Source organism: Neomonachus schauinslandi, chromosome X, assembly GCF_002201575.2.
Source record: "Neomonachus schauinslandi chromosome X, ASM220157v2, whole genome shotgun sequence".
NCBI lineage: Eukaryota > Metazoa > Chordata > Mammalia > Carnivora > Phocidae > Neomonachus > Neomonachus schauinslandi.
Window position 1 is genome coordinate 79317670 of NC_058419.1, and position 20405 is coordinate 79338074.

Sequence of the window (20405 nt, forward strand, 5' to 3'; positions counted from 1 at the left end):
TAAGCTTCATTTGCTCTTCTTTCTCCAGCTTCTTTAGGTGTAGGGTTAGGTTGTGTACTTGAGACCTCTCTTGTTTCTTGAGAAAGGCTTGTATTGCTATATACTTTCCTCTTAGGACTGCCTTTGCTGCATCCCAAAGATTTTGAACAGTTGTGTTTTCATTTTCATTTCTTTCCATGAATTTTTAAAATTCTTCTTTAATTTCCTGGTGGACCCATTCATTCTTTAGTATGATGCTCTTTAGCCTCCATGTATTTGAATTCTTTCCGACTTTCCTCTTGTAATTGAGTTCTAGTTTCAAAGCACTGTGGTCTGAAAATATGCAGGGAATGATCCCAATCTTTCGGTACTGGGTGAGACCTGATTTGTGAGCTAGGATGTGATCTATTCTGGAGAATGTTCCATAGGCACTAGAGAAGAATATGTATTCTGTTGCTTTCGGATGGAATGTTCTGAATATACCTGTGAAGTCCATTTGGTCCAGGGTGTCATTTAAAGCCTTTATTTCCTTGTTGATCTTTTGCTTAGATGATCTATCCATTTCAGTGAGGGGTGTGTTAAAGTCCCCTACTATTACTGTATTGTTGTCAATGTGTTTCTGTGACTTTTGTTATTAATTGGCTTATATAATTGGCTACTCTCATGTTAGGAGCATAGATATTTACAATTGTTAGATCTTCTTTTTGGACAGACCCTCTAAGCAGGATATAGTGTCCTCCCTTATCTATTATACTCTTTGTTTTAAAATCTAATTTGTCTGATATAAGGATTGCCACCCTAGCTTTCTTTTGATATCCCTTAGCATGGTAAATGGTTTTCCATCCCCTCACTTTAAATCTGGAGGTGTCCTTGGGTCTAAAATGAGTCTCTTCCAGGCAGCATATAAATGGTTCTTTTTTTTTTATCCAATCTGATACCCTGTGTCTTTTGATTGGGGCATTTGGCCTATTTACACTCAGGGTAACTGTTGAAAGATATGAATTTAGTGCCATTGTATTGATTGTAAGGTGACTGTTATTGTATATTGTCTCTATTCGTTTCTGGTCGACGTTACTTTTAGGCTCTTTGCTTAGAGGATCCTTTTAATATTTCTTGTAGAGCTGATTTTGTGTTTGCAAATTCTTTTTTGTTTGTCCTGGAAGCTTTTTATCTCTCCTTCTATTTTCGGTGACAGCCTAGCTGGATAAAGTATTCTTGGCTGCATATTTTTCTCATTTAGTGCTCTGAAGATATCATGCCAGTCCTTTCTGGCCTGCCAGGTCTCTGTGGATAGGTCTACTGCCAATCTAATGTTTCTATCGTATTATGTTACAGATCTCTTGTCCCAAGCTGCTTTCAGGATTTTCTCTGTGTCTCTGAGACTTGTAAGTTTTACTATTAGATGTCAGGGTGTTGACCTATTTTTATTGATTTTGAGTGGGGTTCTCTGTGCCTCCTGGATTTTGATGCGTATCTCCTTCCCTAAAATAGGCAAGTTCTCTGCTATTATTTGCTCCAATATACCTTCTGCCCCCCTTTCTTATTCTGGCATCCCACTTATTCCAATACTATTTCATCTTATGGTATCACTTATCTCTCAAATTCTTCCCTCATGATCCAGTAGTTGCTTATCTTTTTCTCTGCTTCTTTATCGTCCATTATTTGGTCTTTTATATCACTAATTCTCTCTTCTGCCTCATTTATCCTAGTAGTTAGAGCCTCCATTTTTGATTGCACCTCATTAATAGCCTTTTTGATTCAACTTGGTTAGCTTTTAGTTCTTTTATTTCTCTAGAAAGGGATTCTCTAGTATCTTCCATTCTTTTTTCAAACCCAGCTAGTATCTTTATAATCGTCATTCTGAACTCTAGTTCTGATATCTTACTAATATCCATATTGATTAGGTCCTTGGCAGTCGGTGCTGCTACTTGTTCGTTTTTTTTTTTTTCTTGTTCATTTTTTTGAGGTTTTTCCGTCTTGTCATTTTGTCCAGAGAAGAACAGATGAATGAGAGAACAAAATGTTAACAGGGTAACAATGACCCCAGAAAAATATACACTAAACAAACCAGAAGAGACCCAAAACCGGGGGAAAAGAAAGGATAAGAAAACAAACAAAAGAATATGATCAGATTGTGAATAGATCAGAGCCACACACTAGATTTTGGGCTTATTTTGGTTAGAGGAAACTGCCTCTCAAAATTTTAAAGAAAGGAAAACATATATATACAAAAATAAGGGTAAATACGATGAAAGGATGGAATATGACTGTAAAGATGAAAATTATAAGATTTTCTAAAAGGAATTGATAAGTTGGTTGAAGAAAAGAAAAATTAAAGAAAAAAACAAAAAAAAAGAATGTGATCAGGCAGGAGACTAGAACAAGCAATACACTAGAGATTTAGGGTATATTTTGGTCTGTTAGAAGAAACTGTATCCCAAAATTTTAAAGAGAGAAAAACATATAGATACAAAAAATGTTAACTACAATGAAGGGATAGAATATGACTCTAAAATGAAAATTAAAAAAGATTTTAAAAGAGGATAATAGTAAGATGTTTGAAAAAGGGAAAAAAAAAATCAAAAAAAATAGAAAAAGAAAAAATTAAAGAAAAGTAAAAAAATGAACTTTGAAAGACTAAAGAATCATGGGGGAAAAAAGCCATGAATTCTATGTGCTGTATTCCGCTAGTGCTGGAGTTCTGCAGTTCTCATTGATCGGTAAACTTGGTCTTGGCTGGCTCTTCTTGCTGATCTTCTGGGGGAGGGGCCTGTTGGGAGTGATTCTCAAATGTCTTTGCCCGAGGCGGAATTGCACCACCTTTGTCAAGGGCCAGGCTAGGTATTCCGCTCGGGTTTGTTCTCTGTAGCTTTTGTTACCTGCAAGCTTTCTGTACAGCTTTGGGGGATGAGAATGAAAATGGTGGCCTCCCAATCTACACAAGGAGGAGCCAAGAACTTATGGCCCCACTCCTCTGAGCCCCCAGAAAAAAGCAGTCAAACAGTCCTGTCTCCCCAGTCTCCAGATGCACTCCATGCTCACCCGGCCTGTGACCGAGTATTTCTATCTCTGGAACACAACCCCATTTGGAGTCTCCAAACCCAGCAGATTCCTGTGTTGCATTTCCATGCCACTCCTCCCAAGGGAGGAAGGAGAGTCTCCTCGGATCTGTCGCTTGTTGGGTCCCTGCTCGAAGAGTAGTGGCCCGACTGTGTTGTGAATCATGGTTTATGGCAACCCTGAGCTGAGAGCCCACTCTTCAGCTCCATCTTTGCAGCCGGCTTCCCTGCTCCAATACCTGGGAGCTCTGCTGCACTCAGACACCCCTGGTCTTTTGTGACCCCAAGGGTCCTGAGACCACACTGTCCCAGCAAGGGTTCCACCCCCCGCTTAGCCACTGGAGCGACATCCCTCAGCGGAGCAGACTTCTAAAAGTTCTGATTTTGTGCTCCACTTCTCTATCACTTGCTGTCAGCCCACTGAGGGAGGCTCCCTCCCCCTTTGGTCTATCTTCCCAAATATCACCTCAGATTCACTTCTCCACATACCCTACCTTCCATAAAGTGGTCACTTTTCTGTTCATAGAGTTGCTGCTATTCTTTTCTTCGATCTTCTGTTGAGTTTGTAGGTGTTCAGAATAGTTTGAGACCTATCTAGCTGAATTCCTGGGACCGGATGAAATTTAGGTTTCCTACTGCTCCGCCATCTTGCTCCTTCCCCTCAACAAAGTAGGTTTACAGAAAACATACCTCAACATAATAAAGGCCATATCATCCTTAATGTGGAAAAACAGAGCTTTCCCGTGAAGTCAGGAATAAGAAAAGGATGTCCACTCACACTTTTATTCAAGATAGCACTGGAAATCCTAGCCACAGCAATCAGACAGCAAAAAGAAAAAAAAAAGGCATCCATATTGGTAAAGACGACGTAAAACATTGATGATTGGCAGAGGACAGGATACTATATATAGATAACCCGAGAGACTGCACCAAAAAACTGCTAGAACTGATAAATTCATTTAAGTCACAGGATTCAAAATCAGTGTACAGAAATCTCTTCCACATCTATATACCAATAATGAAGCAGCAAAAAGAGAAATTACAAAAGCCCCACGTGGGCATTTACAATTGCAACAAAAATATGAAGAGGGCGCCTGGGTGGCTCAGATGGTTAAGCGTCTACCTTCAGCTCAGGTCATGATCCCAGGGACCTGGGATTGAGCCCCACATTGGGCTCCTGGCTCAGCGAGGAGCCTGATTCTCCCTCTCCCTCTGCCTCTCTCCCTGCTCATGCTCTATCTCTGTGTCTCAAATGAATAAATAAAATCTTAAAAAAAACCAAAAAAAATATGAAGATACCTAGGAATAAACCTACCAAAGAGGTGAAAGACCTGTACCATAAAAACAATGAAACACTGATAAAATAAACTGAAGAGGACACAAAGAAATGGAAAAACACTGCATGCTCACAGACTGGAAAAGCAAATATTGTTAAAATGTCCATACTACCCAAAGCAATCTACACATTTAATGAAATCCCTATCAACATACCAACAGAATTTTTCATGGAACTAGAAGAAACAATTTTAATATTTGCATGGAACCATAAAAGACCCTGAGTAGACAAAGTAATCTTGAAAAAGAAAAGCAATGCTGGAGGCATCACAATTCTGGACTTCAAGTTACACTATAATGCTATAGTGATCAAAATAGTATGGTAATGGCACAAAAACAGACACAAAGAGCAACAGAACAGAATAGAAAATCCAGGAATAAATCCACAATTATATGGTCAATTAATCTTTGACAAAAGAGGAAAAAACATAATGGGAAAAAGACAGTCTCTTCAACAGATGGTGTTGGGAAAACTGGACAGCAACATGCAGAAGAATGAAACTGAACCACTTTTGTACACCATACACAAAATGATGAAAGACCTAAATGTGAGACCTGTAACCATAAAAATTATAAAGAGAACACAAGCAGTAACTTCCTTGACATCGGTCACACAATCCTGTTGCTAGATATATCTCCTGAAGCAAGGGAAACAAAAGCAAAAATAAACTACTGGGAGTACATCAAAATTAAAAGCTTCTGCACAGCAAAGGAAACAATCAACAAAACTAAAAGGCAACCTATGGAATGGGAGAAGATATTCACAAATGACATAATCTGATAAAGGATTAATAGCCCCAAAATATAAAGACTTATATAACTCAACACCCAAAAAATGAATAATCCAGTTAAAAAATGGGCAGACGACATGAACAAACATTTCTCCAAAGACATACAGATGGGCAACAGACACATGAAAAGATGCTCAACATCATTCATCATCAGTAAAATACAAATCAAAACTACAATGAGATATCACCTCACACCTGTTAGAATGCCTAAAATGAACAACACAAGAAACAACAGGTATTGGTGAGGATGTGGAGAAAAAGAACTTTCCTGCACTGTTGGTGGGAATGCAAACTGGTGCAGCCACTCTGGAAAACAGTATGGAGGTTCCTCAAAAAGTTAAAAATAGAACTACCTTATGATCTAGGAATCGCACTCCTGGGTATTTATCCAAATAATACAAGAACACACTCACCCCTAAATTTATAGCAGCATTATTTACAATAGCTAAGATACAGAAGCAGCCCAAGTGTTCATTAACTGATGAATGGATAATAAGATCACACCAACACACACACACACACACACACAAACACACACAGAATATTACTCAGCCAGAAAAAAGAATAAAATCTTGCCATTTGTAATGGATGGAGTTGGAGAGTAGTATACTGAGCAAAATAAGTCAATCAGAGAAAGACAAATACCATATGATTTTACTCATATGTGGAATTTAAGAAACAAAACACACAAGCAAAGGGAAAAAATAAGAGTGACAAATCAAGACTTTTAATTATAGAGAACAAATTGATGGTTACTAGAGGGCAGATGGGTGGGGGGATGGATTCAACAGATGATGGCAATTAAGGAGTGCAGTTGTGGTGATGAGCACAGTGCGATGTATGGAATTGTTGAATCACTATACTGTATACCTGAAACTAATATAACATGTATGTTAACTGGAATTAAACATTTAAAAAATTATAAATAAAATAAGCATAAAAAACAACAAAAATCTTAACTAAAGGATTCCCATCTCTGAGGATTTACTATTTATAAATGAACTTATTCATAATGGACACCCATATTAGCTAAAAATATTTCCCCTAATACTTTCAGATTTTAATAAAACCATGTATTTCCTACAGGCTGAATATTCAGATATAAAGTTTCTAGTAGGAAGCAAAAGTTGAGTTGCTCACCAGAAGAAAATTCACAGGACAATTTACTGAAACCATGTGAAACTTTCAAAAGGTAATTTCTAGACCAATGGTGGAACAGGTTCCCCTTGCTTGACTTCAACCCCCTCAGTGAAAATGGTCCATCACAACTAATCTTGGTCTTCAAGAGAAACCAGAGCCACCTGTTACTGTTAGTGAGGAATAGGGAGCTTATATTAGGTTAACCTCTATGATCATCTGTGGTGGATAAGGCAGGATAATACGGCTGAAAGCAGGATTCTGCCATGTCGTGCACACCAAGATGATCAGAATAGCTCACTTGTTTGTTGCTTTTTACATTATCAGCAAAAGAGGACGCAGGATAGTATAACTGTAAGGAAGTGACCCCTCCAGTGGGCTGAGGCAGAAAGACACTTTAGTTAGGACTCCTTGCCACAGCTGTACCACTTAGAAGGAAGTCGACTCACAAACATGGCTACAGTTACAAATGTTTCCACAAAGGAAGGAGTAAAAACAACAGTCTGCATTCTCTGCCCTCTGTTTTAACAGCAAAAGGAACCAACATTTAATAGTTTGCCAACTACATGTTAAGCTTTGCATTAGGGCTTAACATTACATTGTCTCATTTTAACCCACACAATAAACTTATGATATAGATATATTACCTCCATTTTATAGAAGGGGAATCAAGCTCAGAGAGATTTAGAAATGTGTTTTAAAATCACGAGGCAATCAATCAATTAATCAAATCACCAGGCATTGGTAAAGCTCAGAAATAAATTATTTACTGTGAATTGCTCTTAGAGTTATATTTATTAAACTGATCAGCAATTACTTATGCAGTGCTTTGTGACATCTCAAATTAGTTTGTTATTGTTCTTTAAAATTTTACTTATAAATATATTATTGCATCCCCCTCAGGGCCATATACACAGTAGGCTCTATAGTTAAGCTGAATTTATGTAAGAAAAATAAAAATACCAAGGTGCCTCTTTCCCCTTCCACCTCTCTGTCTGAATTCTTAGTTATGTCACTGAGATGACCATTACAAGTCTCCCATGTTAAAAGTCTTCAAATCAGTCTTTTGGAGAAAGGAGTGGGATGAGAATTTTCTCAAAAGGAAAATACCCCTCATTTCACAATAAAAATCAATAGGAAATTAGGAATCCTTTAACACAAATGAATTATTAGCAGAAATAATCTAAACTCTATAAGGCATACTTGTAAAAATATGTTTTACTAACTACTAACGAGTTACACACCAAAGAACTTCTTTCATGTCACTTGCTAACACTACTACTTTGTAAATAAGGTTATACATGCTGATGTAATGAGAAGAGGGAAAAAGGTTCTTCCTGAAAGTAGCAACATGTTCTCTGTTGCTGGACAGAAGAAGGTTAAGTGTAAAGTACATCTGCAGAGCAGAAATTTCTCACCAGAAAAGTAGCTCTTTCAAACAAAAGCACTTCATCAGCCTCGATAATTTCAGCAAAATTCCTTAGGTTCATTTCCAGCTGCTGAACATTGGGAATCAACTGATAAACAATGCTGGACCAAGCCTAACAGAACAGAAGTACAGTGTAATATTACTAACAGGTAGCCAGTCCCAGACCTTTGCAAATGAGTAAGTACACTACAACATATCGACAGCAAAATATGGTAATAGTTGAGTCCCAGACAAATACTGGTAACAAATATGATATAACACAAATAAAATGAGAAAATGAAGCTAATATTTGATTTTTATCTTCCAGTTGGAATTTTTTTAAGTTTCAAACACTTATAAAATGCTGGAGAAACTTTCCATTGATAATTAAAAAAATAATAATAATTTAATTCCACATATGCCTTAGGAATAATTGAAAACTCTGATTTACTGGGCTAAATAAAAAGTTTCTAATCCAGCCATTCAACAAATATTTAAGTCCCATAATGCAGACTGCTCTAAAGATCAGAACTTAATAATGCTGTATTTAACATAAATCTAAGAATCAATTTTGTAAAAATATTAGAGTCACATGGAAAAATGGCCCCTCCCCTCAACGGGATAACATACAAAAGAAATTACAAGAGAAATTAGTGGCATTATCATTCCAAAAGGCTTATTGTCAGCTATATAAATTATTGATCCAATTGAATTAAAAATGGTCCATTGGTGTGTTTCCCTACATAGACTTCATCCAGAGAAGTATGACTTATGTAAGGAGTTGGAATTAACCATACCCTCCCTCTAGTCTCTTAAGGCTCTTTTATTTGCATTTCCATTGTAATAATTTCTTCCAATTTGTCTAGTAAGCTGTACAATGTTCTTCTCTCCCCTACTAGAGGGCAGGAACCTGGTCTTAGTCATTTGTGTGTCCAAAAACATCAAGCAGATATGCAATGAGTGCTTGTAGAATAAAACAATATAAAAATTTAAGTCAGCTCTATGCAACATTGATGTAAGAGATAGTAGTGCTATGTCTCTGTTCCAATTAGTTTTATTACTTAAGCATGGGGGTTCAGGTTCCAAGTTCCCAGGTCGGTGTTAATGTCACTGCTGAATTTACCTTGGAGAAGGCACCAAAGCTAACCACAGCAGAGACATTGTCACTCACAGCAGTGTTGTGATTAGCCAATTGTCTTTGGTCGTGTTATGTATTGCCATCCTTCACACCGCAGTTGGTTCTTATCAGTGCGTCATGTCCATCCTTATTCACGGTTACCTGTTCTATGGGAATAAGGCTTTGAGAGAAATTCGGCCCAAATTAATCTAGAGCAGTATTTCCTAGACAGGTATCTCAAAATGATCTGTTATTAGAGTGAGGCTGGGTCAACATAATATTGGGAAAAAATGAATTAGTTTAAAAAATAAATCAATGGCTATTTTTAATGTCCATTGGTTTTTCTCCTTGGCAAATCAGGTTTCTGTGCTTCTCTGGTTGTAGATACTTGTCAGATGCAGTTGATACTGAGGCTGTTGCTACCAATGACAGAGAAGAATGCTTTCCCACCCAGAGTCAGACTTGTCAATGTATACTAGCAGCAGTCTGAAGGAAAGGTCTGACCATGAAAGGACCCCAAAGAAGCCAGTCTTTCAAATCACTAGATCTCGTAGGAGAAAGAGAGGAAGCAGGATAAGGAGCCTATGTGCTAATAAGGTAATTTCAGCTTAGTTCATAACACAGCTACTGTTGTAACCTCTACAACTACTGCAAGCAGTATGGTATTCATTCCAGCAATGGAAACAATCCTGGTTGAAAGAATGCTAGTCCCCAATTTGGCATGAAAGTTGAAGCTACCATATTCTAGGCATAAAGTATCTCATTATAAGACTCCCTTCTCCAATCTCTTCCCTAAATGTTGTTATTCTAATGTCATCCAAACCGGGGCAGACTAGTTTATATCCTGAAGAGGTACCTGAATATTAGATACAGCTCCAATCAGCATTGAGACCACAACAGGTCACAATGGATGATGGTCAGTGAAACCTCTGCTGTCACAAACACCAGTATCAAATTAATCATCATAAAACTGGCTAATTCAGTGTGACTTGGTAGGTATCTCAACACAATTTAAGATCAAAACCAAAATCTCTTAAGGTTAAGTTTGATATTTTTCAAACAATTTATTGTAGATTATTTCTTTTTTTAATTCAACACATCTAAATGGGTATGACAGTTTAAAATCTTTTGACAATACCCTTTTAGCTTTTTCTCATGTTCTTAAAATAAGGGAGCTCAGGGAAACATACACACCTTATAAAGAGTTTCATCCCAGATAGATGTTCGGAAACAAGAACATTCCAATGGGCGAGACAAACGCCTCAGATCTTCTTCTCGCTCTTTAAAAATCTAAATTAAAAAGTCCACATATAGATCAGCATATAACAGTCTTTCATTGCAAAATCTGAGATGTAATTATTTCAGTGTATTTTAAACAGGAGAATTTCCTCTTTCCTCAGAGGAATTTTTCAGTGTGTGTATTACTTCATGAACTAGGATGGCAGAAATTATTTCAGGTCAGGTCTAAAAGTACAACAGCTACTAGAATTCTTCAGGCCTCTGCTGCTTGTGCCGAGTACTCAATGAGAGCACTGTGTTGGGGGAAAAAATTACCATACAGAGGGAAATATCTATCTTGAAATTGATATTTAGGGAAGCACTTTGCACTTTGACTTCAAGACTTGAAAGTTTTAATCTTTAATGAAATGGAGTATACTTCTATTAATTAAGCTTAGAATCCCCACAAAAAACATTAATATATTTTGAGGATATATTATATAATATATATAATTATATAAGATATATAATATATATAATTATATAATATATATATTATATAAGCATGTAAGAAACAATAAGTTGATTAACAATTAATGAAAAGTAATTTAAAAAATCCATAAGGACCTCGTTTGTTGGAATGCTGTTTTTTTATTGCAAATTGGGCCAGGGAATGAAATGATTTTTAAAGGAAACAGAACAGAAAAGAAAACAACAGCAAGAATAACAATAACACAGCCCTCACAATCTCAAGACTCAACCTACATACAGGGTTTTCTGCTGAATTAAATGGAATACTTAGTGAGAAAAAGAGAGGCAGAAGGAAAAAAGACTAGATACTCAAAAGTAGTTTTCAGAGTCAAATACAGAATCCTGTCAAGTCATTTGTGAAAGCCTGTAAGCTTACTTAGAAACACCAAAACATGCCCAAACACTGAAAACACTAGAGGCAATCTTGTAACTAGTTATAGGAAAAAAGTATTTCTGACCACAGTTGTTACCAAAAAAATCCTTTAAATAAAGGGTATCCTTAGACTCCTAGGCTCCAACCCAAAAAGGAACTGAATTCTTCTACATCACCAAAATATTCTAAAACTGCTTTTCTTACCATTATCCTTAGAGGATCTCTTTCAGCTTAGACTTTAAAATCAAATCCTCTTATTTTATACGGTATAAACTAAAGCTGGACTTCCTTGCCAGTCCTGGGGTCTCATAGCTAGCTAGGAGTCTGCTCTTTCTACTGTGTCTTCTTTGGTTTAAATTTATGTGTACTAATCCCCATGCTAGAAAAGAAGGCAAAGATACCATACATTGCAACTAAAAGGGACTTGGCATTGAGCTTAACACAGTGTGATTGCACTTCCATTGGAGCATACATGTTTCCTAAATCAACCCAGTGATAGCTATAATCTTTCTTCATCTCACCCCTGGTGGGTCTTCTAGCCTGGACAAGAACTACTTATTCTGAAGGACAATAAAACAGGGGCAGGAAACATAAAGATATGTAAAGGAGAATGTAAATGGGGAAGATGGTGGAGTAGGAGGATACTAAGCTCATCTTGTCCCACAGACATGCATATATAACAGCCACATCAGTGCTACCAACCCAGAAAATGACCCAAAGACTGGCAAAACAGACTTTCCACAGCTAATCATAGAAAGGAGAATACACTGAAAAGGGTAGGAGGGGCAGAGATGTGGAGAACCAAACTCTCAGCCAGACTAACCACAAATGGGAAGGATACTACAAGAATGAAGAAGGAAGAGGAACAGACCCCACACTAGGCACCCCAGACCTGAGTGCACTAGATGCACTAGGAAGATGAGTCCCCATATAACATTTGGCTTTGAAAACAAGCAGAGCTTAACTTTTTGAGCTTTTATAATCAGGGAGCTTAACTTCATGTACTTGAAAATCAGCTGGCTCAGCTCTGGGAGAGCTAGAAGGCAACAGGGAACTAAGTCTTCATCCTCAAAGAACCAGCATACCAAACATCTCCACTGAGATACAGCATAGAAGCAGCAGTGTGAAAAGTGCCTAGGGTACACATGAAAGAGATTTATTTACTAATCTCAGAACACATGAAAGAGGGCAAGAGATCTTTAGGAGACTTCTTCAAGAACAAAAGAACTGGTGGGAACCATTTCGCTCTGCACCCCCAGCCGAGATAGCTGGACACTTGCAGAAAACACCACAAACACTCTCCACTTTCCTTGCTAACACTATGTACCTCACCACCACAATCTCCTGCAGACCCATCCTATCGAACCTGCTCCACACAGCAGGAGTCCCTCGAAAGCAGGTCCTGCATGTCTCATCCTGCAAGGAGCCCTGGCAGGGGCCAGCACCCTTCAACGTTACTCCTGTCTCGGGGAGAAGGGAAGATAACAATAAACACAGCCCCAGCAGCCAAACCTTATAACTGGTAGTACAAAGAGAGTGCCCTGTCAAACAGTACATCTGCAGCCCCTGCAGGAATCTGGCCTGACTCCTGGCCCTACACACCAAAAAAAACCTCTCAGGGAACAAGGCAGGGAGAACACCCTGCAGTTTGGCGCTACTGTAGCTCCTGCAAATGTGCTGAGGGCAGGCATCTGGTCTGACTGTTGAAACCATCCAATGATAAGTCCACAGCAGCCTCAGACTGACCCCTAACAGGACAGGGACCAAATCCTACCCAGTGTGTGCACAACAGGCAAAGCGGGCCATTGTAGCATACTGATCTGAAGGCAAACACAGCTCAAACAGAAGAGTAGGGTGCACACAATCCACAGGTTCTGTTAAACAGGTGACATTGTGCTACAAGCCACAACAGGACCTTTTCTTCATTAGGCCATTACTTTCAATATCAGGAGACGTAACCAATGTTCCTAATACATAGAAACAAACACAGAAAATTAGATAAAATGAGGAGACAGGAATATGTCCCAAATGAAAAAAAAAACAGGACAAAACAACAGCAAAACAGCTAAATGAAATGATGATAAGCAACATGTGTGATAAAGAACTCAAAGTAATGGTCATAAAGATACTCACTGGATTTCAGAAAAGAGTGGAAGATCTCAGTGAGACCCTCAACAAAGAGAAAGAAAAGCAAATAAGAAATGAAGAACTCAATAATTGAAATTAAAAATACACAAGAGGGAATCAATAGATTAGAGGAGGCAGAAGAATGGATCAGATAGCTGGAAGACAGAGTAGTTAATAGAAAGCAACCAAACTAAACAGCAAACAAACAAAAAAAAGAAGAATAAAAAAATAAGAATAGGTTGAGGAAATTCAGTAACAAAATCAAGTGTAATAACACTTATATTATAGGGATTCCAGAAGAGAGGAGGCAGAAAATTTATTTGTAGAAATAATAGCTGAAAAATTCCCTAATCTGGAGAAAGAAACAGATATCCAGATCCAGGAGGCACAGAGAGCACCCAAAAAAATCAACCTGAGGAAGTCCACACCAAGACACATAAAAATTAAAATGGCAAAAAGTAGTGATAAAGAGAGAATTTTAAAAGCAGCATGAGAAAGTTAGACACAAAGGAAATCCCATAAGGATATCCACTGCTTTTTCAGCAGAAACTTGGCAGACCAGAAGACAGTGGCAGGACATATTCAAAGTACTAAAAGGAAAAAAATCTACAACCAAGAATACTTTATCCAGCAAGGCTATCATTTAGAATAGAAGAAGAGATAGAGTTTCCTAGACAAACAAAAGTTAAAGGAGTTCACCACCACTAAACCAGCCTTACAATAAAAGTTAAAGAGAATTCTTTGAGGGGAAAGAAAAGGCCATAATCAGGAGAAAGAAAATTATGAAAGGAAAACATTTCATAGGTAAATAAAAACATAATGAGTATAGTAGACTAATCACTTACAAAACCAGTATGGAGGTTAAACACAAAAGGAATAAAATCAATTATATCTATAAAAATCAGTCTATGGATTCACAAAATAAAAAGATACAAATTATGACATCATATATATAAAACGTTGGAGAGGAGTAAAAATTTAGTACTTTTAGAATGGGTTCAAATAATATAGACTGCTATATGCATCAGATGTTATACATGAGCTTAGTGGTAACCACAAATCAAAAACCTGTAATAGATAACCAAGAAAAAAAGGAGAAAGGAATCCAATCATATCATTACAGAAAGCCATCAAACCATAAAGGAAGAGAGCAAGAGAAGAAAAAAAAAAACACAGGAAAAGTAGAAAAACTGTAAAACAAATAACAAAATGACATTAAGTATGTATCTATCAATAATTACATTGAATTTAAATGGATTAATGCTCTAATCAAAAGACACAGGGTGACTGAATGTATAAAAAGCAAGACCCATCCATATGCTGCCTACAAGAGACTCACTTCACACCTCAAGACACATGCAGGTTGAACATGAAGGGATGGAAAAACATTTACCATGCAAATGGAAGTGAAAACAAAGATGGAACAGAAATGCTTATATAAGACAAAATAGACTTTAAAACAAACACTGTAACAAGAGACAACGAAGCACACTACATGATGATAAAGGGAACGATCCAACAAGAGGATAGAACAATTATAAATATGCACTCAAGATGGGAGTACCTAAATACACAGAGAAACATAAACACAGGGGTGCCTGCGTAGCTCAGTGGGGTGAGTGTCCAACTCTTGGTTTCAGCTCAGGTCATGATCTCAGGGTTGTGAGATCGAGCCCTGTGCTCAGGCTCCACATAGAGTCTGCTTGGGATTCTCTCTCTCCCTCTCCCTCTGCACCCCCCCCAACCCACTCACGCTCTTGCTCTCTCTTTAAAAAAAAAAAGAAACAAAAGAAATATAAACACATAAACATAAAGACAAGCATTCAGAGTAACAAAATAATAGTAGGGGACTTTAACATCCCCACTTACATCAATGGATAGATAATCCAGACATAAAATCACCAAAAAACAGTGGACACTGGACCAGATATAACTAACATATATTCAGAACATTCCATCCCCAAACAGCAGAATACACTCTTTTAAAGTGCACATGGAACATTTTCCAGAATAGATGATATGCCACAAAACAAGTGTCAATAAATTAAAAGAGTGAAAGCATACCATGCATGTTTTCTGACCACAACGGTACAAAACTAGAAATCAATCACAAGAAAAAATCTGGAAAGACCCTAAATACACGGAGACTAAATGACATGGTACCTAACAATGAATGGGTCAACCAAGAAATAAAAGAGGAAATCAAAAAAACTACATGGAGATAAATGAAAACACAATGATCCAAAATATTTGGAATGCAGGAAAAGCTGTTATAAGAGGGAAGATAAAAGCAACAAAGGCCTATCTCAAGAAGCAGGAAAAAGCTCTGATAAACAACCAAACCTTACACCTACAGGAACTAGAGAGGTGCAGGGTGGCTCAGTTGGTTGAGCATCCAACTCTTGGTTTCAGCTCAGGTTGTGATCTCAGAGATAAGGGATCGAGCCCCACGACAGACCCCGCACTCAGCGCAGAGTCTGCTTGAGATTCTTTCCCCTCTTCCCTCTCCCTCTTCTCCTCCCCCTGCTTGTACGCTCTCTAAAATAAATAAATAAAATCTAAAAAGACTGATAAAGGAACTAGAAAAAAAATGCTCAAAGGCAATTAAAAGGAAATAATAAAGATTAGAGCAGAAATAAATGAAATAGAGACAAAAAAGAAACAGTACAGGTCAATGAAACCAGGAGCGAGTTCTTTGAAAAGCTCAACAAAATTAATAAAATTTTAGCCAGACTTATCCAGAAAAAAAAAAAAGAGGACTCAAATAAAATCACCAATGAAAGAGGAGAAATAACAACCAGCACCACAGAAATACAAAAGATTATAAGACACTATTATGAGAATTTATATGCCAACAGACTGGACAACCTAGAAGAAATGGATAAATCCCAAGAAATATATAACCTCACAAAACTCAATCAGGAAGAAATAGAAAATATGAACAGACCAATTACTAGCAACGCAACTGAATCCATAATCAATTAAAATCCCAACCAAAAAAAAAAAAAGTGCAAGATGAGATGCTTCACAGGTGAATTCTACCAAACATTTAAAGAAGAGTTAATATCTATTCTTCTCAAACTATTCCAAAAAAATAGATGAGGAAGGAAAGCTTCCAAATTCATTCTACAAGGCCAGCATTACCCTGATATCAAAACCACATAAAAACACTACAGAAAAGAAAACTACAGGCAAAATCACTGACGAACACAGATGGAAAAATCCTCAACAAAATATTAACGAACTGAATTTACATTACATTAAAATAAACATTCACCGGGATGCCTGGGTGGCTCACTCGGTTAAGCATCTGCCTTTGGCTCGAGTCATGATCCCAGGGTCCTGGGATAGAGTCCTGCACCAGGCCTCTTGCTCAGCGGGGAGCCTGTTTCTCCCTCTGCCTGCTCCCCCTACTTATGCTCTCTCTCTCTCCCTGACAAATAAAATCTTAAAAAAAATCATTCACCATGATCAAGTAGCATTTATTTCTGGGATGCAAGGGTGGTTTAATATTTGCAAATCAATCAACATGATACATCACATTAGCAAGAGAAAGGGTAAAAACCATATGATCATTTCAACAGATGCAGTGAGGGCATCTGACAAAATACAATATCAATTCATGATAAAAACTCTCAATAAAGTAGATTTAGAGGGAATATACCTCAACATAATAAAGGCCATACATGAAATACCCACAGCTAACATCATTCTCAATGGTGCAAAACTGAGAGCTTTCCTCTATGATCAGGAACACGACAAGGATGTGCACTCTCACCACTTTTATTCAACATAGTATTGGAAGTCCTAGCCAGAGCAACCAAACAAGAAAAATAAATAAAAGGCATCCCTATTGGTAAAGAAGAAGTAAAACTTTCACTGCTGATGACATGATACTATATAGTTAAAACCCAAAAGAATCCACAAAAAAACTACTAGAATTGATAAGTGAATTCAGTGAAGTTGCAGGATACAAAATTAATATACAGAAATATATTGCATTTCTATACACTAATAATGAATACAAGAAGGAGAAATTAAGAAAACAATCCCACTTATATTTGTACCAAAAAGAATAAAATACATAGGAATAAACTTAACCAAGGAGGTGAAAGACCTGTACTCTGAAAACTGAAGATGACACTAACAAACGGAAAAGATATCCCACGCTCATGGATTGGAAGAACAAATATTGTTGAAATGTTCATACTACCAAAGCAATCTACAGATTTAATGCAATCCTATCAAAATACCAACAGGATTTTTAACAAAACTAGAAAAAATAATCCTAAAATTTGCATGGAACCACAGAAAACCTCGAAAAGCCAAAGCAATCTTGAAAAAGAAGAACAAAACTGGAGGTATCAGAATCCCAGATTTCAAGATATACTACAAAGCTGTAGTAACCAAAACAGTATGGTACTAGCACAAAAAACAAACACACAGATCCATGGAACAGAATAGAGCACAAATACACCCATGCTTATATGATCAATTAATCTACCATAACAGAGGCAAGAATATACAATAGGAAAAAGTCTCTTCAACAAATGTCGTTGAGAAAACTGGGTAACAACATGCCAAATCATGAAACTGGACCACTTTCTTTCACAATACACAAAAATGAACTCAAAATGGGTTAAAGACCTAAATGTGAGACCTGAAACCATAAAATTCCGAGAAGAAAACATAGGCAGTGATTTCTTTTACATTGGCCATAGAAACATTTTTCTAGATATGTCTGTTCTGTCAAGAGAAACAAAAGCAAAATCAAACTATTGGGACTACACAAAATAAAAAGCTTTTGCATAGTGCAGGAAACCATCAACAAAATAAAAAGGCAACCTACCAAATGGGAGAAAATATTTGCAAATGATATATCTAATAAGGGGTTAATATCCAAAATATATAAAGAACTTAAACAATTCAAGCCCTCCAAAAAACAAATAATCCAATTTAAGGAATGGGTGGAGGATCTGAATAGACATTTTTCCAAAGAAGACATACAGATGGCCAACACACATGAAAAGATGTTCAACATCACCAATCATAAGGAAAGTGCAAATTAAAACCAGAACACAATATCACTTTACACCTCTCAGAATGGGTAAGCTAAAAAAACAAGACATAACAAGTGTTGATGAGGATGTGGAGAAAAAGGGACCCTCGTGCACTGTTGGTAGAATGCAAATTGGTGCAGGCACTGTGGAAAACAGTATGGAAGTTCCTCATAAATTAAAAATAGAATTACCATAGGATCCAGTAATTCCACTACTGGGTATTTACCCAAAGAAAAGGAAAATATGAAAGCAAAATGATACATGGGTCCCTATGTTGCAGCATTATTTACAATGGCCAAGATATGGAAGCAACCCAAGTGTGCTTCCATAGATTAATGGATAAAATAGTTACATATTATATACATACATTATATATATATATACATATATTATATATATATGTGTGTGTATATATACACATACACCAATTATGTGTATATATGCAGTATTATACAGCCATAAAATGCAGTATTATACAGCCATAAAATGAATGAAATCTTGCCCATTTTCAAGAATATGGATCAACCTAGAGAGTATAATGCTAAGTGAAATAAGTTCGAGAAAGATCTATACCATATGACTTAACTCATTTGTGGAATTGAAGAAACAAACAAAGCAACAAACAGAGAAAAAAAGAGAGACAAACAAGAAAACAGACTCTTAAATACAGATAATAAACTCCTGGTTGACAGGGGAAGGGTGGGGAAATAGATGAAATAGATAAAAGGGATTAAGAGAACACTTATCTTGATGAGCAGTGAGAAATGTATAGAATTGGTGAATCATTATATTGTACATCTGAAATATAACACTATATGTTAATTTTACTTGAATAAAAAAATACATAAAGGCTGCTTAATGATATCACATTGACAAGTTCCTTACCTAAATCTGAAAATTATTTGCCAAATGGACATTATAGTTCCCTTACCATGGAAAGTTTATGAATGTTTTTAAAAACCTGACAACTTTGAGCGCTTAAGCTGAAATTTATTCTTCCTGAAAACAATCATACTACTTATCTATTTCTCTATAAAAGAAGTTTAGAAAGCATGTCAACCATATCATGCAGTATCCTTTGTGCTTCTTACCAGGTCCCGTTGATCCTCCTGTACCAGATCCATTTTGTGTACCAAGCAAAAGATTTTGGCATCTGGAGAATTCTGCAGAATGGCCTCTAGGCATGATTGGTAATAGTGCATGTCTTTTTCCAGTTCACGGCTTTCCACATCAAACACATATATCAGAACCTCTACATTTCGGAAGATGTTATCTCGCTGGCTAGTGAAATAATTTTCCATGAAGGTATCCTGTCTAGTAGGAAAAAAAACATCTAGGTAATAAGCAAGTCCTCAGTTTAGTCACTCCTACTTACAATTTATTTTTGTTGGTTTAATTAATGTGAAAGATAATCTTAAGGCTTCAAATTAATAGGCAAATAGTAAACTGGTAAGGCTTTACCTTCTTAGTTGAGCCACATCTTGCAGCATCCTTTGCCCCTCTCCTTGTGTTCCAAATACACTTTGACCTTCCCTCAGTTCCAATGGCCTTTACACATGCTATTTACTCTGTTTCACATGATAGTCCCCTATCTGTACATCTAATTAACTCCTACTTGTCCCTTTAGATTTTAGTCCAATCCATATTTCCTCACCGAAACCATTCCTGACCTCCCTGTCTTGAGCAAATCCGTCACCACAGGCCCTAATACAATTACACTGTTTTTATTTTTAACACTTAACCACAAGTGTGATACTACATATGTTTGTGTGTGTTTTTAATTAATGGAATTCACTTCCCTACAGCGTAAGTTCCATGAAGGCAAGGACCATGTCTGTTATTGTCTACCATTGTTTCCCAGCTTTAAGCAAAGAGCCTTCCATAGAGTAGGTGCTCAGTGAATATTTATTGAATGAATAACTAGTCAAATACTCTAAATTATATGAAAATGACTCCAAGATAGCTTTTTAGCAGCTTTGTTCTTTGATCCTTAGGCTGTGTGCTGCTTCCCAGTTCTCAAATACCAAGCATCCAGCAAAAAACAGTAGTTTTGTTGGAATTTAAAAAACAAAACAAATGAAAAAAGGAAAAAAAGAGAGAGAGATAGAGAGAGATACAGAGAGACAAACCAAGAAATAGACTCTTAACTACTGGAAACAAACTGATGGGGGAGGGGAGGCAGATGGAGGGGATGGGTGATATAGGTGATGGGGACTAAGGAGTGCACTTGTCATGATGAGCACCAGGTATTGTATGGAATTGTTGAGTCA

General features: G+C 37.0%; 1 protein-coding gene across 2 annotated transcripts in view; it reads right to left on the bottom strand.

Moving 5' to 3' along the window:
• The window catches only part of RRAGB (Ras related GTP binding B), a 41901-nt gene that overhangs the window by 9406 nt on the left and 12090 nt on the right, over positions 1-20405 (bottom strand). For both annotated transcript variants that reach the window (XM_021701209.1, XM_021701341.1), the window contains 3 exons: positions 19227-19449; positions 10021-10116; positions 7720-7842 (listed from right to left, as the gene is read on the bottom strand). In XM_021701209.1, coding sequence (XP_021556884.1) covers positions 7720-7842; positions 10021-10116; positions 19227-19449 — 442 coding nt within the window. The remainder of the gene's footprint in view (positions 1-7719; positions 7843-10020; positions 10117-19226; positions 19450-20405) is intronic.